The 27,443-nt window shown below is 37.6% G+C and overlaps 2 protein-coding genes across 2 annotated transcripts; one reads left to right on the forward strand and one right to left on the reverse strand.

The window, feature by feature from the left end:
• Positions 1-1,928: 1,928 nt before the first annotated feature.
• LOC141597390 (uncharacterized) lies at positions 1,929-5,914 on the reverse strand. The gene is made up of 2 exons (XM_074417844.1): positions 5,019-5,914; positions 1,929-2,324 (listed from the first exon to the last, which is right to left on the reverse strand). The coding sequence occupies exons 1-2, from the start codon at positions 5,688-5,690 to the stop codon at positions 2,166-2,168; spliced, it is 831 nt and encodes a 276-aa protein (XP_074273945.1). The 5' UTR covers positions 5,691-5,914; the 3' UTR covers positions 1,929-2,165.
• Positions 5,915-19,718: 13,804 nt separating this feature from the next.
• Positions 19,719-23,353, forward strand: LOC141597394 (F-box/kelch-repeat protein At1g55270-like). Its single transcript, XM_074417849.1, has 3 exons — positions 19,719-20,089; positions 20,801-20,878; positions 21,684-23,353. Exons 2-3 carry the CDS (start codon positions 20,852-20,854, stop codon positions 22,938-22,940), a joined length of 1,284 nt encoding a protein of 427 aa, XP_074273950.1. The 5' UTR covers positions 19,719-20,089; positions 20,801-20,851; the 3' UTR covers positions 22,941-23,353.
• The last annotated feature ends 4,090 nt before the right edge of the window (positions 23,354-27,443 follow it).

Genomic DNA, 27,443 nt, shown 5'->3' on the forward strand with positions numbered 1-27,443 from the left:
GACTTGTGAAGTAGTAAGCTTTGGGTGTGTGGTACTCGATCTAGTCGAGGCTACTCGATCGAGTAGCTTGGAAGCTCGATTGAGTAGGGGCCACTCGATCGAGTAAGTTAGTTACTCGATCGAGTAGCGTGTTTACAGCGAGGAGTTATATATTGTGTTTCGTATAACTGCAAATCATTTCCGCCTCTCTTCTCTAAACCTAAATGTCGCCTCTTCTTCTTCCCTTAACCATAGTTCCTTCCTTTGAGTTCCTTGAGGATGCTTATGCCATGGGGATAGGTTTTTTGAGTCGCGTAGCGGTCTTGACGCCGGATAGCAATGCATAGGTATGTCATCGTCATCATCATTGTCGTTGTTGTTTTCAGTTAGGGTTGTAGTGGTTGTGATAGATAATTGTACTGTTTATATAGGTGTGTTGCGTGGTTGTTTGACATCTTCTGGTCGGAGGTGGAATCGCTGCGGTGCGCTAAAGGTAGGTTCGCCTACTCAGTACTGTTGGTTGTTTAGAGTGTCTTTTGATGTGGTTTGATTGTTGTTGTTGATATGGCTAATTGGTTGAGGTGTTTGGTCGGTGTTGTGTTGTGCTGATTATCGTTGTTGTTGTACTGCTGTTTGTGGTTGTTTGTCTCTGGTTCTCAAGGTGCGTCCTCGGCTGAGTGGAGTCACTTACGGGAATGGCTTCACGCCCTAGTTTCGCCCTTCGTGGAACCCGCCACGGGAGGGGATGTGCACATTAATGGGACAGGGTTATCGCTCGGTATGATGAGCGGGGATTTGGTGGGTACGGCTGCGGTCCCCCACTGGCAGGGCTGGTCCAGTGGACAGTCGGTGATGGTGATGGGTTGGAGAAGGTGTGGCATGTGTGTGTTTTGTTGTATATGTATGGTAGTGTCAGTAGTTGGTGTGTTTATTCAGTTACTGACCTTGTGTGGTTTGCCTTCTTGTTTAATTCTGTTGTGTCTGCCGTGATCCCTTATGGTGAGCAGTCAGTCTTAGCAGGTGGTATCTTGGATGATAGCTGGAGTCTTGGCGGGATGAGTCTTCACGAGTCATGACAGAAGAGTAATTCACATAGTTGATAGTAGTTCGAGTTGTACCTTCTGTTTATCTTAGTTGTGAATCGCTATAATGTAACTTCATAGTTCTTTTATCAACATTTGATTATTACTGTCCTCGGGCAACCGAGATGGTGATGCCCTTATATGCTAGGGAAGGTCTTGTTAAGGCTCCTTGGTATATGGGGGTGTCACATTCCAAGTCCTGGAACAAAATTCTACGGAAATCACACAGGTCCTTGGATACTCGTATAGCGGCCACATAAAATTTGGGGAGCAACGGAGGAATTTTACGGGTGCCGCAATGCAATAAACAAGCATTCGTCAAACCTCGGATAGTCTTGTAAAATGGATTAATACTCAGTATTTAGACCTCAAATCAAATAGGTTAACTCCTAAATGACCTCGGACACATGGTATAAAAACCGGGGGGAGGGGAAAAAGAAACGTGGCCGGTACGGCCTCCCGAACGGCTCAAATTGAAGTGTATAAATACACGATTTTCGGGATTACATGGTCCTGGAATAAAATTCTCTGGAAATCACACAGAAGGTTACTCGGATCAGATAAAGCGGCCACACGAAATTTGAGGAATAACGGAGAAAATTTGCGGGTGCCGCTATGCGATAAACAAGCATTCGTCAAACCTCAGATAATCGTGAAAAGTGGATTAATACTCGTTATTTGGGCCTCAAATCTAATAGGTTAACTCCTAAAATGATCTCGGACACGTGGTAGAAAAACCGGGGAAAAAAAGAAACGTGACTGGTACGACCTCCCGAACGGCTCAAATTGAAGTATTAATACGCGATTTTCGGGATTTCAGAGTCCCGGAACAAAATTCTCAGTAAATCAATCCGAAGTATTCTCGTATCAGGTAAAACAGTCACACAAAATTTGAGTAGCAACGGAGGATATTTGAGTAATGTTGTTACAATGAAAATGAACTAATATATATTCACAATTCATTCTCACCATTTACAACTTGTGAACTAAATAAACAAAATTAAGAAGATAAAAAAAATAGTAAAAAGAAGAAGAAATTAATAAAAAACCTAAGTGTATAAATGATGTATATATCCTTTGATCGGTGTAGTAATAATCCAGTTGTTACTGTTGTAGAGCTCTCTTAACCTTGGTTCTAAAGAGTAAAATGCATAATTTCTCCATAGAAAAGTAAAGAAAGCAGCCAGTTGCATGGGTCACAAATGACCCAAAACTTGAGCCCACTATACAGTGCCAGGCCGGCCCATATACTTTGTCAAACTCCTGAAATTGGCCCACCAAATATTCCAGTCAGAAATATGAGAAACATTCAACCAACATAACACACCCAGCCGGCTAATAGTTTTGGACTCTACTAGCTAAGTAGCTATTTCCAACTATTTCGTCAACCAATTCTTTACGTTTAATTAATATACTCCTCACGAATAAATATAACAAAGTAAAGAACCAAACGAGACAGATAGAGTATTATTGAAAACCGTGGTCCTGAAACCTACATACATCGATAGAAATACTTGCTAAACTATCTAGTTATTAAGGTTGTACTTATGACATGGGTTAGAAACACGTCGATATCAAAAGCTAATCTTGCCATTTCAATTATGCAAAAATATATTGACGATTCTTTTCCAATGGCAGCTAAGGCCTTGTTCAGTCCTGAGCGTATGCAACTGTGCATCTGGCCTTCGGTTTTCGTGATAAAATTTCAAGCTAAGCTTTATTGATGGGATTCAATCCAAATATAGTACACTTGTTCAATTTTCTTAGAACGCCCCTAAATTCTCATGTGAAATGTGACATTATCTTAGCATATGTTGATTACCTACGATAGCTTATATACTTCGTGTATTTAAAAGTGATATTCATAACCTAAATTCAACCAGTCAGAATGATAACTACTCTTAGCACCTTACAATCCTACATGCAAAAGTCAAGTAGAATAATCCACATACAAAATTATCTTGCACAAACTTTTTTACCCTAGTAATAATCAATTAGAAAAGGGATTAACCTAGGAAAAGCACATGGATGAGCAAGATAGAACATAAAATGTACCCAAAAAATAATACAAATAAGGACAAAATAGAGTAATTATAAGAAGATGTTACCCTTGATGCAAACACATGGGGTGTTGGATCGTTCCCCCTTGGTTTGTTAACAAATAGAAGTAGTAGAGACATCAACTATCAATTTTGCGCATGCATTACCTACCTCCTAACTACAAGATCAATTATCACCTTGGGACCATTTTTCTAGGGTCTATATTATTATTCAATAAAATTATAAATTTAATAAAAATAAGTCGTGATCTTTGTACTCTACTCACATGTTTAGTCATTTGACCAATTATGCTCGTGATATTATGCTTTTGATGGGATCTTGCCATCCCATAATGTTGAAATTTGAGGCATAAGACTAGTAACGGAACCAGAATTTACCGGTAGGAAGACGAAAATTTGATTGAAATTTGCATAAGATTTTGGTAGAAATTGGGTTTCGGGTGCTATTCAGATTAATCATATCAGGTATTCGATCAAGTATCAATTCAGATATTTTTAATCGGGTTTTTGGTTCGGTTTTATTTTACCAGGTCTATAAGTCGGTTTGTTTCTAGGTCGGATTAGTCTTACATAGTCACTTTTTAGATATTATCCTGGCTCGGCATTACTATTCAGATCAAACATATCGAGTTTTCTGGTTTTGCCATGTCTATAAGTTGAGTTGTTTCTAGGTTGGATTTGTCTTAAATAGTCACTTTTCAGAAACTATTCAGGTTCGACACTATTCAGGTTAGTCATATCGGGTCTTTAATCCCTTATCGATTCAGATATTTTCTATTGAATTTTCGAATTTTGTCAAATCTATAAGTCGGGTTGTTTCTAAGCCGGATTAGTCTTACATAGTCACTTTACTAGTATTGGTAAACAACTTATACATGAGTTGTTGTGACTTGTGAGTTGTGACACTAGCACTTAGGAAGTTAGGATTATATGCAAGTTGACGTGGTATTCCAACTAATGTATAGTAAAGCATTACGTAAGAGTAAATTTAGCCATGAAACTGATCCATAATTAAATAGACCTTTCCTAATTTAAAAAGTATACCCTATACTATGGGTACTTATTTAATGTATGTAGGTTGCAGAAATTATGAAGAAATTGAGTGGTACCATGTGCTTCGGCTATTTTCAGTGATGGGTATTTTGTCATATAAGAATAAATATGAAAATGACATTGTTATTTTTCACTAATGCTTTCATGCATGCATATAATAATTCTAATTTAATTATACTAGCCCGGGTGAAATGAACACTCTAAAATATTAGCGGTTTTTAATAGCTGTGACTTCAATCTTAACTGCTAGACTAAGACGATATATTGTTTAAAGACATAGCCTCTCACTCGATAATTCTCGGTATAAAGAACGTCATAATAAGAATAAATATGAAAATGGCATTGCTATTATACTTTACTTTCACTAATGCTTTCATGCATAATAATTCTAATTTAATTATACCCAGCCACCCGGGTGAAAATAAACACTCTAATATATTAGCAGTCTTTAATACCTAGAGACAGAGACTTCGATCTTAACTGATAGACAAAAAAAATGATAATGTTGTATTAAAACATATTCTCTCACTCGATAATACTTGGTATAAAGAGTGACATAAGAATAAATATGAAAGTGACATTGTTATTATACTTCACTTTCACTAATGCTTTCATGCATAAATAATTTGAATTTAATTATCCGATTGAAAATAAACAACACTCTAATAAGTAATATATTAGCGGTCTTTAATAGCTAGAGATAGAGGCTTCGATCTTAACTGCTAGACAAAAAAACCGATATGTTGTATAAAAACACAGTTTCTCACTCGATAATATAAAGAATGTCAACGTTAAACACAGAGACGATAAAAAGACGTAAATTAATCCCGAAATTATTACGTACCTTTTTTAAATTGGAAGCCAAATGCTTAGCACTGAATTTCTCCAAACTATCATAAGTATTTCTAGCACATTGAAATGCATGAATTTGCATGAAGTCAGGCATATCAGTCACCAAAACCTTAACTTGTAATAATGCAATTGCTGATCCAACATTATTATTTTCCAATTTTGCCCCTGTTGATTTCCTTGATTTCTCAACATTTACCAATGCAAGTGTTGATCCTACATTATTACTTTCCAATTTTGCCCCTGTTGATTTTCTTGCTTTCTCCACAAACTTACCTACATAGTTGTTACTCCTATTTTCTACATAGGAAACTGATTTCCTTGTTTCCTTAATTTTTACCTTATTATTTTTACTTTCTTCTTGGAATTCATTTGGGAATTCCTTTCCCTTTCCTTCACTCACACTATGGGAAATTGACTTCCTTTCCAATTTCCCGTGACCTGTATTCTGACCCTGACCTGGACCAGGAATTAGGTCCTGAGTCGTTTTTGGTTTGGGTTTGGATTTCCTGAGCCCCCAAACAGTTGATGAAATGATCCTTTTGGTGACGGCGGCGGCCGACGGAGGTTGATATTCCGGCGTCTTGCTACCGGTGGCGGAGTCGAGATTATAAACGTATAAATTAGCTTTTTTATGTTTATTGTTATCAAGTGATTTTGCATTCATGATATTTTTTGTGTTACAAATGTATTTTTTTGGGAAATTGTTGGGGAATTATGAGATTAAAAAGAAATTAGCAAAATGAAATATTAATAGCAAAATGAAGAGGGGTTATGAATGATATAGGAATTGTGGTTGATGAGATTATATTAAATGTAGCAGACCATGTGGTCTTGCCAATGATCAAGGGTTATAAAGTGGGTCACTTGTTGCGAGCTTCTGACTGAACTACTCAAGTGCAGGAGTTAATTCTTGTACAAAACTAGTTTGCTTGACAAATTTTCATTTAAAACTACAATATCTATTATAAATTAAAACAAGTTAAGTATATAGTGGTTAAGATAAAAGCAAAATGTCTAACAAGTAATAAAAGATTTGGGTTATACTCCGTATATGTAAGTAGAGAACTGTAGAAGTATACTTGACTCATTTTCATTGTACATAAGGATATTGTCGTACTACAAGAGACTTACTACTTTGCTTTACACAAAAACCAAATTGTTATTGAGGAAGTCCCTTGTTATGGTAGATGAGATAAAAGTAGGATGTTTAAAAACTAACAAAAAGTTTGTTATACTCTATATGTAAGTGGAAGCATATTTGACTCATTTTCATTCTAAGATGGATATGGTCCGTCATATAGAGACTTATTGATTTACTTACTTCTCTTTAGGCCTTTTTGTATTGTTACAATAATTGGTTCCAACCCCATTGGCCTAGTTCACTGTCAAAAAAAAAAAAAAAAAAAAAAAAAAAAACCTTGGCCTAGTTGTATTGTTTGTAGACAATGAAATTCTCTTTAGGCCCATTTTCAGCTCTATTATAGATTTAAGATTTATAGCCTATTTACCTCCATTTACAATCATACTCCATCAAACATGTACTTCTTTAATACGAATATACGATATACTTTTTTGGTTCCATTTCATTCATTTATTCACGTACCTATGATTAAAATACTATTCACACAAAAACAAAAACAAAAAAAAAACAAATAATTGGAACAGAAATTTAATAAATACTTTATAAACTTGTCTGTCTCAAAACTTAATTAATTAGGTTAAAAAATACGCGTATTTAGCAATGACTTATAGAGTTATGGTTTGGTAATGTCAATCATGGAGTAATGATTTGATTTTTTTTTTTTTGTTTGTGTCTAATGTTGCTTCAATTGCAAAAAGATAATCGTATGATTATAATACAAAGGGTCTCATCGAGAGTATATTTGTCACCAAATTGCCTATGTTTTGGAACAACCAAACGTGGCCTACTACTTTCGGTACAGCAATTGTGGTCAAAGTAAGCCATATATATCATTCTTTCTCATTGTTTTCATTTACACAAATTATTGTTTTAGGCAGACCATTTCTGTATTTTCATAAAAACGGAATTTTGTAATTAGGGTTATATGTAATCATAATGGTCCAATTAGTTTTACCGCTTATGGTAACTTGTTTTCTGAAAGTGCTCATTTTTGGCTTTAAAATGGTCTCAAAATCCCGTCTTATTATTTTATACCATATCATGAGTGATAATAGCAAAGTCAGGATTTACAGCGAGCGAGACAAAAAAATTTATTGGAGAAACATGTGATAGCGTTCATGAGACAAATTGTTCGAATTTGACTAAAACTTTCAATGAGAGCGCCCCCGGTAGCTCCCTATATCCACAACTGACCGGTGAAGCCAACTTAATAATGAGAAATGCATGTCCAACTTATTTCCTTCCATCGACATAATATTAAGGCACCAGAATAACGTTGTAGACGTATTGATTAGCGGTAGATAAACGCTGCTAATCAAGTGAACTAAACACAGAACATAAAGGGCCCATAAATTTGTAGCTAGTGAATGGATTTAATTTCTTAACTTTTGGAGTGAACTCAGAAATAGATAGAGAGTAATGACAATTGACAATACACCAATAAATAGACAAGGTATAGAGTTTAAAGGAGGGGAGGGTCTCCCACTCTTCCTTGATGACTAATAAAGACTCCTTTGGGAGTTTCTCTAAATTGACCTACCAAATAGCCAAACAAATCATCACAAGAAGAAGATTTATTTGGGTATAATTGGTGGCCTCTCAATTTCAGGACCCAATTGATATTGATAGTGTGATAGTGTTTGAGGAATTACAAAATATAGGACAATTCTTGAAGCTACTAAAATTGATTAAATTTATATTTTATTTTTTTAGGGAAGAAGTCCTGAATGGCATTTACTTCATTAAAGATAAATCGAACAAAACAGCAGAGTTCACAGACAGTGGTAGCTCATCTGACTACAAAACCTTACCATCTACCCTAGCACAGCATGAGCTACATAACTGTTTACACGACTTGTATGCGATCAAATAACAGACCGAAACTCATTACAAAGCACAAAAATGCATCAATAATCACCGAAAAGATATTTCATCCCTTCCTCTTTCCATTCAGCGCATTAACAACCTGCAAACAATCGCTTTCCACAACCACAAGTCGATGTCCTCTCGTCAACGCTTCCTGGAGACCATCCAAAACCGCAATCGCCTCCGCCATACAGAGCTCCCAAGACAATTCTCAAGCAATAGACAAACCCCACATGACCGCACCTTGATCGTCCCTACACACGGCTCTCGTACCCACTCATCATAAATTTAACAACTGCTCGTACTTATGTTATCTGAGTTAAGTTAAAACTTCGGCTTATAGTAAAGTAAAGGGGGTTAAATTTAATTTTCACGCTTTTATTTCTCATTTTGAAGGTACAATATTGTTTTTCCATTGATAATTTGGTGAATTATGATCAACAAAATGTCTGGTGTGTTAAAACATAAATTGAAAATCTTTGTAAATAAGTTAGTAATACAATATACGGACTATGTTTTATCGCACCAGACACTATTGATCGGTCTTGATTCCCCAAATTCGACCCTCTACGGCTCTACCCCAGCGCTCGTTTACAAATGTCATCATTGTTAATTCTAATTCAGCAATTTGGTGAATCAGGATCAACCGCTTTAAGATAATATCCTTAGTGACGACATTTCTAGTCGCCCGTTTACCGTGCCACTAATCATTATTCCAAACGTCTATTAGACTACTAAAATAGATTTTTTTTTTTTTAACAAATTAGGGTATTTCTTTATATATAGGGATATTAGCAAGGCAAGTACCTCAAGTCCTCAACCATATCTCCCTTGACAAGGACACGCTCAACTTTAGCACAAGAGACTATGCAATTTTCTACACGGCAAGGACACATTCATACTTCGTAATAAACGTTTTTTTTTTACCCTAGAACTCAAACGATTTTTTAACCTAAAAGTCTTAACATATAAGGTCAAGGATTGGGTATGTTATGTACTTGGTCAATTATGTCTTAGATATATATAACCTTAATATCCACGAACATCACCAATGGTAGTGAGGCATTAAGAGGGGTGAAAAATTTCATCGATGAAGAACGGTATTATTAGAAGGTGAACTAATTAAGAAATAATCAAAAATCTTATCTGAAATTTTGAAATTTTCATCCTTCACTTAAGACGAGCGTTTCTACTAGTCTTCCCCTAATTAACTCCACCATTGCACATCACTATGCTTAGCTTGGCCTATATATGATTAATGATCTCAATTATTTATTTGGCCTCGACATTCTAAACAAGGATTGCCACATAACGTAGAGTACAAGAATAATTCATAATTATTTGATTGCAAAACATTTTTTTCCATCCACATACTCAAGAGTCATGATAGATCAAAGGACAAAGATTAAATATGTAATAGTGAATTATCAATAATATTGATGTTGAATTGGATTATGATGGGTAAGCGTCATGAAACAATTTGCGTAGAAACCTCGGCCTTTTTGTTATTTTAAACGAACATAAATCATCTCCATTTTTCAAGCTAGAAAATTAAGAGTTGAGATTATTCTATATATGTCCCATTTTCTATTTCATTGCTTTTTTTTTCTTATGACACATCATCCCTGAATTAACAAAAAAATGAGTTATTTTTATTAAAATGATGAAGTGGCAGAAGGAAAATAATGAGACACGAGATAAATACAAAATGGAACAGAGAATTTATTCCGAAAAAAGAATAACTTGTAAAAAAAGTTAAGAGTAAATAGATAAAGAGTTTTTGGTAGTGTTCTAAATTTATTTTATTGTACCGAAGATGTCTTAGTCTAGTGGTTAAGACGGAGGTATTGTGGACAATAGGTCCCAGGTTCGAATCCCCCCTCCCCTCTATTGTAATGCGACTATGTGCGCGCTTCGTAAGACCAAAAAAAAAAAAAAAAAAAAAAAAAAATTATTTTATTGTTTAGGCTTAATGTAGGGCTAAAATCATGGCACGCATTACTTAAAACCAAATAGCTAACTTTTCACTTTGCTGATTGTGGAAGTTGATTAAGTAGGAAGCTAGCTAAACCAAAGGCGTTCTTATTATCCATTTAGAGCTTGACTTTCCCATCTTCCTTAACCTATGTACAAACAACATTAGGAAATTTCGCTATCCTAAAATTTTACTTCTAGGTTCGTCCATGATTTATTCTTGAAAAGGTTATCTTGATAACATTAAGGACCACTATATACTCAATTTCTTGTTTATTCAAAACTCTTATAATTAACTAAGATTTGGTGTACTTTAGTTATTTTACATTGCCGTAGGAAAATGAAAGTTTTCTACTCGTATGTAGTAGGTTATGAGAACAAGAGAGGTTATAATTACTAGATAATGATTTTAATTTGTCACTTGGACAAGTGTATTCCATTGTTTTCTCATAAGGAGAAAGAAGTAGGCATTCTTTAGAATCATTGTAAGAACGGTTTTTCTAACTTATGTCCACTAGGTACGGTACATGTTAAGAAAAATTTTTTAAAAAAAATTGTATTTCTTATTAAAAAAAAAAAGTAATAGAATATTGCAATTTTTACAAATTATCTTATACTCCGTAATTCATTTTTATAGCTTTGTATTTCTTACAAATTAACAAAAGGTAAGGCTTTTTTTAACAAGTTATTTCAGGTATCTTATTTGACCAAAATGTCAGCTTTTTTGTTTCTGCAAGTGTTTGACAAGTAGCTTATAAGCTACCGTAAATGAAACTGATTTTATTTTTCTGTTTTACTCTTCAATCTATAATATTAAATGATTATTATATTTTTTTACTTCATTTTCCCAAATAAGTTTTTTTTAGAGTGCTATACATTTTATAAGAGTATATACAAGACAATTTACTCAACTATATTATGCATCTAAAGACCTTTACTCACACAAAAAGCTAAGAATGAAAGTTATACTACATCCACTTCTTCAAAAATGGTAAAGACGAGCTAAGTTTCACATCTAAAAAACACTATAGTAACAAGGCAAGTTAGTTCTACTAGTATAAATTAACACCATTTAGGCATCTAACTACTAAAACTACTATGGTACTACTAAATTCATTCATTACATTAATAAGAAATCTAATAAAAGGCAATCATCATCTTAATCGACAAGTTTTTTTTACAATGACCGATGCAAAAGTTTGCGATTTCTTTGGGGGCGAGCTAACCGTAGTTAATACAAAAATTGTAAAAATAGGGGCTCCTTTCAGTCTGAAGCATGTATGCTTATGGCATATTAGTGTCTTTGGACTGAAGGGAGCTCCTATTTTTATTAACTTTTTCCTTTCAATTATTCGATTGAAAATGAGAAGTTTGAATTGAAGTATTGAGGTAAGGCAACACTTTGGTTTCTCGTTTTTCCCTAATACTCTAATCTCTATGCATGCATGAAATTTGTTGCCAAGACTAGTCTATTTATTACTCCCCACAAACCTATTTTCACTTTATTTGCTTTTGGGAGGTCAAAGTTTCCGAACTTTAACCGTAAATAAATTGCAGAATAAAAATTATTAGATTATAAAACAAAAAACATTTACACGTATTTTCATGACATATTTCACGAAAAAAAATTCAAGAAAAAAAAATATATATATCGGAAAACACGGTCAAAGTGTCGTCTTGGAGATCGCAATAAAGCAAATGGGGTGAAAATAGGTTTGTGGAGGGAGTATTCAAAAATAAAGAATTGAAGAGTTCACGACACAAGGGCCCTAGCCCAATCTAATTTATGGACGGTACCCCAACCTAAATGGGCCTAAGGGAGCTAATTTTGAGCCCAAATATAGCCCAAATTACATTTGGGCAATTTATCGGATGATAATTTACATTTTAGGCTCTTGCTAAGAAGTTACTCCTAGAGTCGTAGAGTTGTGGACTTGTAATTGGACATGGTGATAGGTTTTGCCCATAATCAATGACGGAGTTAAGATTTGAAGTTAGAGGGGTAAAAACTTTCAATGAGGCTGAAGGGGTAATATGTAAGCTATCCTCGAAATAATTCTAAAATTTTAACTAAAGATATCAGAATTTTCAAAGGAAAATGAAAGGGCGTCACCGGGTGACATCCAATTTGGGCGCCACCCTCTCACATGAGGTGAGTGCGGGCCCCTTCAATAAAGAATGCTTGTGAGAGAGTGGCACCCAATTTGGGCGTCACCCGGTGACGCCCTATCACTATCCATTTTCAAATGCCAGTGAAGAAGAGCGTCCTTGCTAGCCTCCCTCGCTCCACCACTGTCTGTATTGTTGTTGATGTTGCCTTGGATGATTTGGAACTTGGAAGCACCGAATTAAATCTCCGTTATAAAATTGATCATCGTGACAGTAATGTAATCGATAACACTTGAAAATATACCATGAATTCATTATTATCTTAGAGAGCTACGTAAATCCTTGCTGAATTTAACATTTTCATCAATGAAATGCTTAATTATCCTATATTATTGCTTAGACCTTGTAAGAAACGGAAGGGACGAAAATGCGATTTTCCTCCAAATCTTTCCTTTGTTATAGGGAAAACATTTTGCCTTGTAGCTGTAGAAGGGCAATCCATTTAAATTGAGATTATATCTTGTTAAGTTAAAGTCTGTTAATTTAGTGAAAAAATAATTAATTTTAATACACGTGGTTTATAAGCTATCACGTTATTCAAGTACACTATAAAATATATCACCAAAACTTAAGAGATGCGGCCTCTCACTAAGTTTTTGAGAGACCAATCTTTCATACCCATTTGTTCGTTTTTCGTGATCATTTTATCACATTTAGCCGCCGAGGCCAAGGCCGAGGTCTTGGCTGCCGAGGCCGCTAGGAAAGTCTGTTTGGGTTGCCTATTGAAGAAGATGCGGCTACACGCTGATGGCAAGCAAAGAACGGGCATAGGGAGACGGGCGGTTGTCACCAGACTCACCCGGCGTCTCGGATAGCTTCAGCTCCTCTCACACTACCATGTGCTGCTTGATGAGAACAAGTTTACAGCAGATCTGCTTCAGCTGTTCGGGAGCCAATTATTAAGCCCTTCCTCCCTGCCATCTTTTGGCGCTTCAAATGACATATTTGTAATTTTTGCTTTTCTTTCCTTGTATTTTGTACAACTTTGGTAGGTTGTGTTTTGGCTTATCCCAATGGGGACGGCCGTCGTCTGCATTCTTTTCACCTGTAACCTGTTATTATTAATAAGAGTTCGTTTCTTTTGCCTTCGGCATGGCCGAGGTCTTTACCTTATTTCTTTTACTTGCGCTTTTAAAAGTTGAGCGTCTCAACTGTATTTAGCGTTTCCACTTTGCCTCCGGCTTGGCCGAGGTCTTCTCTCGTTTTTGTCTGAGTTGCCCTCTTACGTTATTAATTGAGCGTCCCTTTTTCGTTTCCGCTTCGGCTTGGCCGAGGCAGTTTAGAGTGTGTATCTCAACTGTGTTTAACGCTTCTAAGGTATTTTGATTGTTTATCAACTGCGCTGGCCGCGACTGTCGCGGTGTCTGCTTTCTGATGGAGACTGCCGCTCTTGTCGGTACGACAGTATGAGTCGGCGTCTGTTTCTGGATAGCGTGTTACGCGGCGTCTACCACTTGGAGTGACTGCGACGGCGCCACACCTCTGGGGGTGACTGCCGTAACGTCTACTACTTGGGGTGACTGCCACAACGCTACATTTCTTGATAGAGACCACCGCTCTTGTCTATGACAGTGTGAGCCGGCGTCTGTTCCAGGATAGCGTGTTACGCGGCGTCTACCACTTGGAGTGACTGCGACGGCGCCACACCTCTGGGGGTGACTGCCGTAACGTCTACTACTTGGGGTGACTGCCACAGCGCTACATTTCTTGATGGAGACTGCTGCTCTTGTCGGGAGGACAGTGTGAGCCGGCGTCTGTTCCAGGATAGCGTGTTACGCGGCGTCTACCACTTGGAGTGACTGCGACGGCGCCACACCTGCAGGGGTGACTAGCCGTAACGTCTACTACTTGGGGTGACTGCCACAGCGCTACATTTCTTGATGGAGACTGCCGCTCTTGTCGGGAGGACAGTGTGAGCCGGCGTCTGTTTCTTCATAACGACCGCCGCTCTTGTCGGTATGACAGTGTGAGCCGGCGTCGGTTTCTTGGTAGAGACTGCCGCTCTTGTCGGGAGGACAGTGTGAGCCGGCGTCTGTTTCTTCATAACGACCGCCGCTCTTGTCGGTATGACAGTGTGAGCCGGCGTCGGCTTCTTGGTAGAGACTGCCGCTCTTGTCGGGAGGACAGTGTGAGCCGGCGTCTGTTTCTTCATAACTAGTGACTATGGGTAAAAAGAACGTTTTGTTGGGAGACTTGGTCGATTTTACATTAGATATAAAAATGCGTCGGGGTGTCCACAGCCATTTCGGACACCTCCGCCGCTGTTACAGGGTCTACTAGTTCCCTAATGCCTTTTTAGAGGCGCTCCTTCCCTGTCAGCCGTCAGTCACGTCCATGAGGTCGCCCTCCTGTTGCAGGGATGAGCTTTTTCCCCTCTCTGATTGCTTTGCCACTTTGAGGGATTGCATGTTGCATCCTCTGGCGGATATCTGAATGTTGACCACCTCGTCCTTCTCGTCCTTGGAGACGAGTTTATGCGCTTCCCCCCGGTCCGAGACGTACATCAGTGTCAGGGCTCGGATGGACATTACCGCGTCGGCCTCGCTCAGAGTGACTCGGCCTATGAGGACGTTGTAGGCGGATGAGCCGTCAATGACGACGAACTCAGCTAGGACATTCTTAGCCGCATTCCCCTCGCCGAGCATCACTGGCGATCCCCGATTGAACCCGGGGCACCGAGCCGGCCCCGGAGAAGGCGTACGGTGGATTGGTGCGGGGGCTTAAGTCCTTGACTTTCGGTAGAGGCTAAGGAAGCACTCCCCGAACATGATGTTTGTGTAGGCGCCCGTGTCGATCAGGCACCTCTTCACCAGGTGGTTGGATATGTCCAAGTTGGCTACAAGCGGGTCGCTGTGAGGGGCGATGACTCCCTCGTAGTCCTTCCTCCCAATAGTCATATCGGGAATGTCAGGGGCGATCGCTGTGTTGGGCACAAAGTTGATGGCCTGATACAGCTCGTTTAGGTGCCGTTTGTGCCCATGAGCCGACCCGCCGTTCTCGTTTCCCCCGATGACCACATGGATCACTCCTATCCGTTGAAAGACGGATTTCTTATCTGAACCGCTGGCGTCAGTCTTTTGGCCTTTGGCCACATACTTGTCGAGGCTTCCCTTCCGGATTAGCTCTTCAATGGCATTCTTGATGCTGCGGATTGTCGATGAGGTGGCCGGTGCAACCGTGGTACTCGCAGTACTGGCTCGTGTCACCGTCTCCTTTCGGCTTGGGAGGCCGTTCCCACTTCTGGCCCTCGTTTCTGCTCAGGGCGAAGACCTCGGCGGCCGATGCGACCAGAGGGGTTTTATCATGGTAATGCCTTTGGTAAAACGTTCCCGAACTCCCCCCGGCGCCCGTCGAGTCCTGTTTCCTGGCAGATCTATCAGACCGTGACCTGTTATTGTCACGGCGTTTCTCATCGGACCGTGACCCGTTATTGTTACGGCGTCTCTCATCCGGGTTGTCATCCCGGCGGCTTTTCTTTTCTGAGGGCTCGGCCTCGCTGGGGCCTACTCAGGTCTTGTGATAATCTTCCACCTTGATGGCCTGGTCGGCCATCTTCCTAGCGGCGTCTAGGCCCAAACCTCCGTACTTGATGAGCTCGTTTTTTAAGTCTCCCCTCGGGAGGCCTTTCATCGATCTGGCCGCCGCCCGGGGTTGATCTCCGAATCTGCTGAACCTTGCCATCGAACCTCTTCACATAGCTTCGTAGAGACTCGCCCTCCTCCTGTTTGATAGTTAGGAGGTCCGACGTCTCCACGGCTCTCCTCTTGTTGCAAGAGTACTGGGCTACGAAGGCGTCTCTTAGGTCGGCGAAGCAGTATACCGAGCCGTCGGGAAACCCCTTGTACCAATTTTGAGCCATCCCATGCAGAGTCGTTGGGAAGACTCGGCACCAGACCTCATCGGGCTGCTCCCATACCGACATGTAAGACTCGAAGGCCTCGGCGTGGTCGGTTGGGTCACTGTCTCCTTTGTACGTGAACGCCGCAACTTCAGCTTAGTTGGCACGGCGGTGTCAAGGACATAATCACTGAGGGGCTGTCTGACCACGTGTCGAATGACACGCGGCGATCGGCTCCTCGCATTCCTAGTCCGGCTCCTCTCCTCGTAGCGGGAAGGACTCCTCCTTCGACTCAGGCTTCTTCTCCGACTCTGCTGAGTCGGGCTTCTCTGGTCCCTCCGGGGTGTGCCTCGTCGGTGCTGCGGCGACGCTGTCCTCTCGCGAGTACGAGAAGGACTTAGGTTTACCACGACCACTTTGGGCTCCTCCGGCGTTTTGGTAGGGTCGGCTTCTCCCAGCACTCCGTTCAAATTTCTTGGAGTTACGTTTTGGGCCCTGGTCTCCTGGACGGTTTCCGCCGCTCTCGTCGGCGTGACAGTGTTAGCTGGCGTACTCCCACCAGTCCGGGAGCATCTTCGGTTTTGCTACGTCAACCACATGTCCCATGATGGTGACCTGGTCAAGGCGCGTGTCAGTATCATCGGCATACCGAATTCCGGTTGGATTACTCCACCGGTGGAGGGCTGCACAACTCCAGAATGGTGGAAAGTATCATCTTGGCAGAGTGCGGTTTCGTCGGTCACTACTACCTCTTGTTGTTTCGACATCTTCTTAGCTTTTTGGGTGGGTTTTTTGTGTTATTTTTTTTTTGTTGTTTGGGAATGAATGTGACTAGCTTCTAGTGTCTTTCCCCACAGACCGGCGCCAATTGTTCGGGTGTAATTTCGGAGAGCGAGATATTTGTTACCACTCGTAGCTCGTAGAATGATGTCTTTGCTTGAATCCTCCTAGCGGTCTCCTGAAAGGATGAACAAACTGAGGGCTCGGCTTTGGCCGAGCGTACTCACTCCGACGCCCAAGTCAGTTAACTTAGAGAGGTAAGTTGTTGTTACTTGGCTAAGAGTATAATGTAGAGAGATAAGGAAGATATTACCAGATGAATAGTGGTTATCAGGTCAATTTTGTGGATCCTTTCCTCAATGAAGGTTGAGGAGTATTTATAGGCTTTTACCTTTTGTCACGTAGTGGCCAAGTGGCTAGCTGGTGGAAAGACCGTTCTACCCTCGGCCGATGGACCTATGGCAGGCTGGCCGAGGGGTCTTGGATATGAGTACGCGAATATGTGTCCCTAGCTAGTTAGTTGTCCGCCGAGACCAGTGTGACAAAAACGATGGATTGTATCGGCTAGACTGTCTAAGTCGTTGACTTTGCTGTGGATACCCTTGACCTTGCTCAATATGTTGACTTGGTCAGCGGTGCAGAATATGCCCCATCACTTACCTATTTACATAATAAATGTACCTATTTTATTTTATCTTTAATCATGATTTGTACACACAAATACTACTATACAACAAGCTAAGTTGTATAATGAGCATTGTACAACCTTGTACATTAATCCGAGCTTATGTGTAATTTTTCTGAGTTTTGTAAGAGTTTATTTTTTTTATGCTTAAGTGTGTGAATTCAAAAACTTTACAGCATAGCTCAGATTCTTTTAAACAAAACTCGAAAACTTTAGTATACAGCTCGGATTCTACATCATACAACTGCATACAACAGGTTTTATAATCTACTCATTGATTTGTACATATTTTATTACCTTTAACCATTTTTTCTTAAAATTGTAAAATAGTCTCTTAATAAACTTATTATTATGAGACCGTTTCTCAGGAGATTAACTCAAATTTAACCATTTTTTCTTAAAATTATAAAATAATCTCTTAATAAACTTATTATGAGACCGTTTTCAAGAAGATTTACTCAAAATATATCAAGTGATTCAGTGTTTCTGAATTCCCACTTCATCCAACAAAAAATATAGATAAAGACCATGTGAACATTTTGTCATTATTTCAAATCACCCTTGGTTTTGATTGTGACGACATTGTACCTATTAAGTCATTAAACGACACCAAATTAAACCAACCTCATATAAAACAACACAAATTCTCATTTTTGTATTTCACATAAATTGTCTTATGTATTTGCTTCATTCTAGACGTCTTGTCCCATTTGATTGGAAAAGAATTTCGTACAAATGGACATATAGAATAACAAAAACCAAGTCAGAAAAAAAAAATGTACTTAGTTTTGGCAATTGATCTTGATAAACTAATGAAAACGACAATTTTATTTAATTACTCAATCTAAACTAACAGATGATTGTTTACATGATCATAATACTCCTCACAAAAGAATAAAATTGAAAGCGGCTTGGTTCAAACTCGGAAATAAACGAATTTAAAGGGTTCCAATTCTGGTCCTCTCTTAGCAGGTCCGGTCTTCGGTCTTGGGGTAAGTAGTTATTCAATCCACGAGTTCTTCTGAACCGGTGAACGCCCCTAAACTAGACGACCTCACGACAATCTACCTCTATAAAACATCACTTAGTTTGGGGTATGCTAAAATTTTGAAAATCCAAACCTAAACAAACCTTATTTCGCTAAAGTTTATCTAAGGGTAAGATTAATGGTAGTCTTGAGAGAAGACTTTGGTAAGTCTTAAGACAAAACTCATTCAAGACTACCAATAATCTATCTAAGTCTTAACAAAGTCTTAAGTTGAGTCTTGGAAATCCAAGACCCAACTTAAAACTTTGGGTGAGTCTTGACCCCACTTTCAAAAGAAATCATCCAATGAGTGGATCACATGTGTCATTTCTTTTTGTTCTTTTTTTTTTTAAGTTTGTAAAAAGAAGTTAAATGAATGAGTAGAGTTTGAGGTGAGTCTGACTGATAATGTATAGAATTTAAGGTGAGTCTGAAATGAGTCTGAGCAATATAAAAATAATAAAAGTTAGTGAAAAGCTGAGGTGTCAAAGTCTTAAGACTTTGGTGAGTCTACTGATAATCTCACCCTAACCACACTTTGTTAATTTCTTTTCTTCTCAAAGATTATTATTTCAAAAGAATTCAATTTCATTACTTGATTTCTATACCTAAATGACAATCATCCCCATTAAAGGCATTAATGGTGTAGGCATGTCAATTTTATGATCTCATGGGGACCAACAAGTCATTAAAATCATCTTGTTGGATTTGAACTCATGTAGGTCCAATTTACCACCTTTTTACCATTAAAACTCTTTCTCTATTTACTTTTTCTTTCTGCTTTTCTATTTCAAATTGCAAATTCACATTTCAGCGAGTGTTATCTATCAGCAGTTAAGACGGATAAAATGTAAATATTTCATATTAAAAGTTGTCATCTAATTATTGTTTAGAACTACAATTTTAAAACATTTTTTATGAGCATATGGTCACTTTTTCATTATAAAATGATGACATTTTCACGTCATAAATTAAAATCGTCTAAAGGAAGAATAACCGTTTTCAAATACACAAATTCTCAATTAAGACGACACCGCTTAGAAGGATCAAGTACATAACAAATCACATGTCAAGTTGCATGTCAAAATTTTCTTTATTATCAACATATGATAATATTTATCCCGTTGACCCGTTATAACATTTAAGACTAACACTCCATCTTAAACAAGACTTATTATTTCAAAGATACTTCTTTCTTTTTATTTTGGGTGCAAAACCCAAAAAGAGTGTCACTCTCTAAAATCTCACCCCCCGTTTGACCTTCATTTTTTTTACTCTTTCCCCTCAATTCTAAGACAACAACAAACTTCCAAACTCAAATTCTTAACCTTGATTATTTTATTATATTTTCTTACATTTTTCCTCTATGGTAAACTCACCACCTAAAAAATTTGGCACCATACAACAAGAACAACATCACCTTCATAGTTTAATAGTGGTTTAGGTTTAATGGTTTGGGTTAGATGCCTTCATTTCATCACCTTTTATGTTCTCTTCTCTATTAACACTCTTTCTCTTGGTACTTAGTGCTTTTTTTTGCAGATTTAAGCTTGTTTTTCTTGATCTTTGGATTGAATTATATGGTAAGGTTTTGCTATATTTGCTGAAATCTTATGTTTTGTTGTTTTTATTTCAAAGATGAAATCTTTTTTTATGTTTTTGGTATTTTTTTGTGATGTTGGTTTTGTTTCTGAGATGGGTTTCTGAGATGAATGCCTTTGTATGCTGCATTTTCTCTTTCAGTATTTAAGACGGATATTGTCGTCTTAAACAAGAATTTGTGTTTCTCTTTAGATAAAGTTCTAAACTTTTGTGTTTTTCAGGGTTTTTCTTGTGGAAATTTGGCTTAAAATTGTGTTAATTAATAAAACAATGTCAATTTTACTTGATTTAAGTAATAATCTCAATGTTGGTTTTCAGTTTTCACTGATTTCTTAGCTATAATGGTTTGTGTATGTATACTCCCTCCGTCTCAATCATTTGTTATCCTTTTTTTCGTCTTAGATATAATGAATTTTAGCTCATAAAGGTCTAAACTATTGTGATTTTCAGGATTTTTCTTGTGGAATTTTGGCTTATAATTGATTTAAATAATGAAGCATTATCAATTTACTTAATTAAAGTTATAATCTCAATGTTGGATTTCACTGATTTCTTAGCTAAATTGTTTCTATATGTTTATACTCCCTCCGTCTCAATCATTTGTTTTCCTTTTTCCTCTCTGTGAGGAACGGAGGATGTAATTGATTTTATTTAGTCACATTTTAAAAGTATGTATGTGTTTTGGTATGCAGGGACTGTAAGTTTTGAAGATTATGAATTTTTGTTTCTCTGATGAATGAGATATGGATAAACTGATACAGCCTCCTCTGGTAAGTTGCATTTCCTGGAGTCGATTTCGTGCTGATAATAAGTGTTTCCATTGCCATTTATGTTGGTTATGTTTTATGTTTCTCGAGATTTTTGTGTTGCAATTTTTGATGAACTTCGAATTATGAACATCTGATGTCGTTTCTTGGGGATATGTTAATTTATGTATATATTGGATCAGATATTTAGATTAGACCGTCAGGAATTAGATTAATTCAACTTCGAATTGCAGCATTGAACATGCTTAGGAGTTTGAATTTCTGCTGGTATTTCCGATGTAATTGTTCTCCTTCTAAAGGAGTAATGTATGAATGTGTATTAGTTATGTCTGATATAGAGCAGGCTAAGGCCAGTTGCAGGCACAGCCTAACATGAATTATATGTTCACGAACAAGCTAACGGGTCTAATAACAACGCTAATAGATGTTAAGGAGATGATTAAATGTCCATCTATAAGAACTCTTTCTCTGCCCCTTCTACTTTCTAGTGTCATATTTTCTTCAAACGCTTTCTAGATTACAGCAATATTACCCACAGTGCTTTAAGGTGTCCGACTGTCAAAGTAAAGTGGTCAGAGCTCCGATGTGTGCATTCTAACCCATATGTTAATGAAAATAGATTCCACAGTTTCATAAGACTTCTGCACTATAAACAGATGAACAATATATTTCTGGAGCCACTTTTCCATATGGACTAAATAAAATGCATTGCAGTTCAATTGTCCATCTAACTACTACGGAGTACAGCCTAAGTAAATTAGATAGTGTTTTTCTGTCAGTTATTCAAGACGATATTTTAACTTTACAGGTTGATACAACAGCATGCTTATGTAGAGTAGATGTTGGTCTGAAAACCGTTGCTGGAGCCAAAAGATATGTCCCCGGAACAAAATTGTGTATTCGACCTGACATCAAACCTTCAATTCATCCTACCAGGCAAAAGCCTTCTCGGGGAGATAGAAGTCACAGTCAATCTCCACTTCTTCCTGGTTTACCTGATGACCTGGCTATCGCTTGCTTAATCCGGGTTCCAAGAGTAGAACACAGAAACCTGCGGCTTGTTTGCAAAAGGTGGTATCGTCTTTTGGCTGGAAACTTCTTTTATTCCTTGAGGAAAACTATAGGCATTGCAGAGGAATGGGTGTATGTCATTAAGAGAGACGGAGATGATAAGATATCATGGCATGCATACGATCCAACTTACCAAATTTGGCAACCTTTGCCACCTGTACCCAAGGAATACTCGGAAGCCCTTGGGTTTGGATGCGCTGTGCTTAGCGGCTGTCATTTGTACTTGTTTGGAGGCAAACACCCACTTAAGGGCTCGATGAGACGAGTCGTATTTTACAGTGCTAGAACAAATAAATGGCATCGGGCACCGGACATGTTAAGACGGAGACATTTCTTTGGTGCATGTGTCATTAACAACTGCTTATATGTAGCAGGCGGGGAGAACGAAGGAGTACATCGATCCCTGAGATCGGCTGAAGTTTACGACCCAAATAAGAACAGGTGGTCCATAATTTCGGACATGAGCACAGCTATGGTACCATTCATCGGTGTTGTTTATGAGGGTAAGTGGTTCTTGAAAGGTCTCGGGACCCATCGTCAGGTTCTAAGCGAGGTGTATCATCCCGAGTCGGATAGCTGGTATCCGGTTTATGACGGAATGGTCGCAGGATGGAGAAATCCCAGTGCTTGTTTGGATGGGAAGCTTTATGCTTTGGATTGCAAAGACGGTTGTAAACTTAGGGTTTACGACGAGAGGAGTGATTCATGGAGCAAGCATATCGATAGTAGAGTTCATCTGGGGAATTCCAAGGCATTGGAGGCAGCTGCCCTCGTTCCTGTTAATGGGAAACTGTGTATTGTCAGGAATAATATGAGCATTTCTATGGTTGATGTCTCGAAATCTGAGAACACGTCATCAAGTACTGAGCACCTCTGGGAAACAATCAGTGCACGGGGTCAATTCAAGACGATGATGTCAAATATTTGGTCAAGTATTGCCGGTAGGAAACGCTTAAAGAGTCATATAGTCCATTGTCAGGTACTTCAAGCTTGAAACTCAGATACCCTTCACAAACTGAAAACAGATGCTTATGGCAGCTCGCCATTTTTTGGCTGTTACACTTGGTCGCTGAGTTATTTATGGTTGAATGGCGTAATGCTTCATAGAGTTGTTTTTGTTTCGGTGTAAAGTGAGCCTTTTGGAAACTTCTAATGTTGACGGGTTTTGCCCTAAGTTTATGCTGTCGTGAAATAGAACTATTTCCTGTTTGTTGTCGTCTTGGTTGATCTACCAGTCTTTGAAAACATGACTGACTTAGTTGTATGAGATTCTGCAAGTGAAGTAACATTGTTCCGTATGTATGAATCTGTGCTGTCTTTGGTGTAGCTCTGTCGAATTTAGTTGTATGAGATTGTTCACAGCCGTTGTCTAATTCCAACGCGATTATGCAAAACTCGTTTTCATTACTCTTTTCTGTAAAGAGAGCATATAATAACTGTTGACTGGGTACAGGAAGGAACTATGTTCTACACTTCCACTGTTTTGTCCATACAGATGCTTATACATCTGGATTTCGCAGTATGGAGCAAGAAGCTCGCGAACATCAGCCTCTCGGTTCGGTATAAATATTGAAGAAGAGACTCGTGCTCTTGAAAATTGCTGCTTTCAAGAAACGTATTCATTCAATAAGAGTAAACATTAGCTTTAGCACCGTTCATTCCACCGTGATTTAGTTTAGTTCAACTAGAGTATTGGATTGGATGGTTTTAAACTCTCGTTGTAAATTATTCTCATTTATAACGGTTGTAAACGAGAATTTGTGCTCTCCAAAATAATTGTGCAAAAAAGAATGGGTGAAAAATCTTTGCTTGTTACTATTGTTTTGTTTAAAATACGTGATATCAGGTGATATTATTCATTTTCGAGTAATAATGTCATTATATATATATATATATATATATATATATAGAGTTAGGATCGTGAGTCTGAAATTTTTTGGGGAAATCCGTCCTACTAATCTGGGTAGTTAGATGAATGAGATCATACGGTATGGATATAGTGCGTGTTAATAAGGGGTAATTATGTAATTTCAACACCGTGTATATAACTTAATTATCCCAAGTTTGTTCCTGTTATTTTTACGATCTCTCAACTCACTCCCTCTCTCTCTCTTCCTTTCTCTCTCTTCAATTTTTCCTTATCCTAATCTCCACTACTTTGTGCGTTCTATGGCCATCAACAATAAATGTTCGCTACTTGTAATTGATCGTCATCGGTATTTCCGCAATGTTTGTGGTGCTATTATCAATGTTCAGAGTCAAGATTTTAGGTGTGTCATTTTTTTTTATTTCTATTTTGCCAAATTTGTTTTGTTTATTTGATGAGGATTTCGAGTACCGCTATCTTTGATTTGATGATTTTTTAATTATTGTGGCAAGATGAGTGGTATATCGCTACAATTAGGCTAAGATCTACCTTAATGGCATTGATTTGTAATAGATAATGATGTATACTTTTAATTAATTTCAACTGGACAGTGATCCAGAGTGATGGCGTAATTGAGTAAGAAGAAAGCGAGAATAGTGTGCGTACAGCCGCTGTACAGGTACTACAATATTTTTGTATTTCAATTTGTGTTAAGTCTATCCGCCTAAATATTAAACCCGAAATTCAGCGTTTCGGAGTTCGTTATCTTTGTGAGCGAGTTTTTAAATCGAATCTGTTTTTCGAAGGCAATTTTACCTCATTTCGAAGTATTTGATATTATTCTTCGTTCTAGTTGATTATTAATTGACGTGTGTTTAATCTGCTTATATTCCTTAACCTGCATATTCTAAAATCAGTAACCGTCTCTTTATTTTCACTGAATGAAGGACATAATTATTGCTTGTTCAGTAGAACAAAAATTTACAACTCGTTTCATCTTGTTGAATGTAGATTATATTTCTTTAATTTTGTTCATCGTTTCAGTACAACGATCGAGCAATTTAAGGATATGTACTAGTTTTAGTACAACGATCGAACAAGGACTATACAAGAGTATAATAGCTACACGAGTTTGCTTGACTACTTGTTCCATTATCGAAATCGATGCATTCTTGGGTGCATTTGCACGAGTGCTTTTTAACTTTGTTACTTTAATGGTATAATTGTGTTACACTAATAGTGTAACCGTGTTACAATGATTGTAGAGTGGTGTTACTTTAATCTTCTTAACATTGTTTACTAGTTTGTGAAGATTTGCTGGTAGTTTAAGTTAGGTGATTTGGTAATTCAAATATTCAGAATACGCCTTGAATTTCAGAATAACTGTTATTGACCATATATGAGCTTTTATTGTAACATAGAATAACTGTTATTGTAACATAGAATAATTGTTATTGTAACATATATGAGCTGTTATTGTAACACAGAATAATAATCGTTATTGAAATATAGAATAATTGTTATTGTAACATATATGAGATGTTATTGTAGCATAGAATTTGCATTGTTTTGCACAAGTTCATAATGTTGCTGCTTTACTTGTACAACATTAGGAGTTCCTCTGTTTTTTTTTTGTGCAAAAATAAGGTCGTCAAATTCAGTGTTGCACTAGGTAATTACTAAAGTGACACTAGTTGTGTACTAGTCAATTGCGGCAAATCAACGTCTATTAGCTCAAAAGGTAGAGCATTGTGCCATTGCACAAGATGTGGGTTCAAGTCCTACATAGACGAGTAAATGTGATTATGTTAATATGCGTTCAAAAGGTAGAGAACTGACAATGAATCAAGTGGCATTTAGGTGAATTAGATCGACCGAGTTGTGCCATTTTAGATTCAAGTGTGTGATTATCAAGTCATTATTATTTGCAGGTTGATGGGTTAAAAAGAGGAGCATCATTCTTAGTGATCAAGACAAAACAATATCGACATTCTAAACTAGTTAGCCAAGTAACACTAGCTAGTCTCTAATGTAACACTAATTTGTCCTTAAAGTAACATAAGTTGGTCTTTATTGTAACACTAATTTGTCCTTAAAGTAACATAAGTTAGTCTTTATTGTAACATTAGTAAATCCCAGTTATTTCTAACAAAGTAATTTTGATCCCAAACTTGGCCTCAAAGTCCTTCAAGAAGTTCAACATCACCTGTCCAAAGATTCATACAAATTTGAATTGGTCAAATACCCACATATAGGAGACGGTGTCATATAAGAATCACGTGAAAGTAAAACTATGAGGTAATAGCAGATCTTAACATCGAAAACAAAATTATATGAAATGTCACATTTTGTTAGTCTCTTCTTACAAGACTAACAAAGGTTCAAATTTTACAATCAATTAAGTCACACAAATTGATGAAAACGTGAATTTCATAAAGCCAAGCTCTAGTTGAGATAAGAAACTGATGCACATGAATTCCATAAAGCCAAGGCAAGTAACTCTAGTTAGTTTTTAATGTAACAGTATAATGTCCTTAAAGTAACACAAGTTAGTGTTTAATGTAACACTAGTTTGTTCTTAACGTAACACAAGTTAGTCTTTCATGTATCACTTCTATTCAATGGCCAACATTGGTTCGCATCTTGTGCATTGCACAATGCTCTACCATTTGAGCTACTTGGCTTTCAAAACCAATTAAAACTAACCACTCGTAATTTACATCCTACCATACGAAAGAAATGTTCAACCAACTCTTTGCAATCTGTATAGAACTTATCCCGCACATAATAGCTTTCATCAAATATATTCCATCTAAAAGAGACTGTACAATCAAGGTAAGCATTCATCAAATATATTCCATCTAAACACAAGAACTAGACATAAATTTCAGATCAAAGGAACACGAATAGGCAATTCTTACTTTCTTAGTATAACCAAGTCTTACACACTTATCTTACGATGGTTCAGTTATAGAGTATATTTTTTTTTTGGTGCAAACTGTTATAGAGTATATCATGATGGCATAAGCATTCCTTATCTATTCCACATCTATAATTGTCCATTTCCTGCGTATTTCTGAACCAACATAAGCATCGCTCATAGTTCAACACCAACAAAATTATTACAGACAACATTTGTAACGAGTGTGACTCTAAAAAAATAACCACGGATATTTGTTATTGTAACTTGTAGAAAATGTTACCATAACACCATGAATGTGTTACGATAACTTAATATGCGATTTAATAACAAGTACTCCAGGTATATTGAAGTAATAACCCTATACATGTTATAATAACACCAAGTATATGTTACATTAGCAACCTTTCAACATCAAAATATATAAGCATCATTCATTAAATGATTCAATCGGAGTGTGATTAAAATCAAAAGATGAAATTCTCAAGTCTTAGTATCTCTGCTAATAAAAAATCATGAAATTAGTTAATCAAGTCTCTGATACATATACAAAAATTATACGATAAAAATTAAATCTCACGGATTTCTAGGGTTTGAAGATTAGTTATTGATTTTGAAGCGAAAAACCATGAAATTAGGCACTGCGATAACGGAGAGAATGAACAGCTAAACAAAATGCACTTCTATGAACATACCTAAATCATTTCTTA

Source organism: Silene latifolia, chromosome 8 (genome assembly GCF_048544455.1).
Source record: "Silene latifolia isolate original U9 population chromosome 8, ASM4854445v1, whole genome shotgun sequence".
In the NCBI taxonomy this organism is placed as follows: domain Eukaryota; kingdom Viridiplantae; phylum Streptophyta; class Magnoliopsida; order Caryophyllales; family Caryophyllaceae; genus Silene; species Silene latifolia.

Bases quoted from the DNA above. Each gene is read 5' to 3' on its own strand.
- LOC141597390 (XM_074417844.1), bottom strand. From the start codon at position 5,690: ATGAATGCAAAATCACTTGATAACAATAAACATAAAAAAGCTAATTTA. The intron at 2,325-5,018 runs GTACGTAATAAT...GGCCAATTTCAG, and splicing joins TGGCTTCCAATTTAAAAAAG to GAGTTTGACAAAGTATATGG.
- LOC141597394 (XM_074417849.1), top strand. From the start codon at position 20,852: ATGGATAAACTGATACAGCCTCCTCTG. The intron at 20,879-21,683 runs GTAAGTTGCATT...TTAACTTTACAG, and splicing joins AACTGATACAGCCTCCTCTG to GTTGATACAACAGCATGCTT.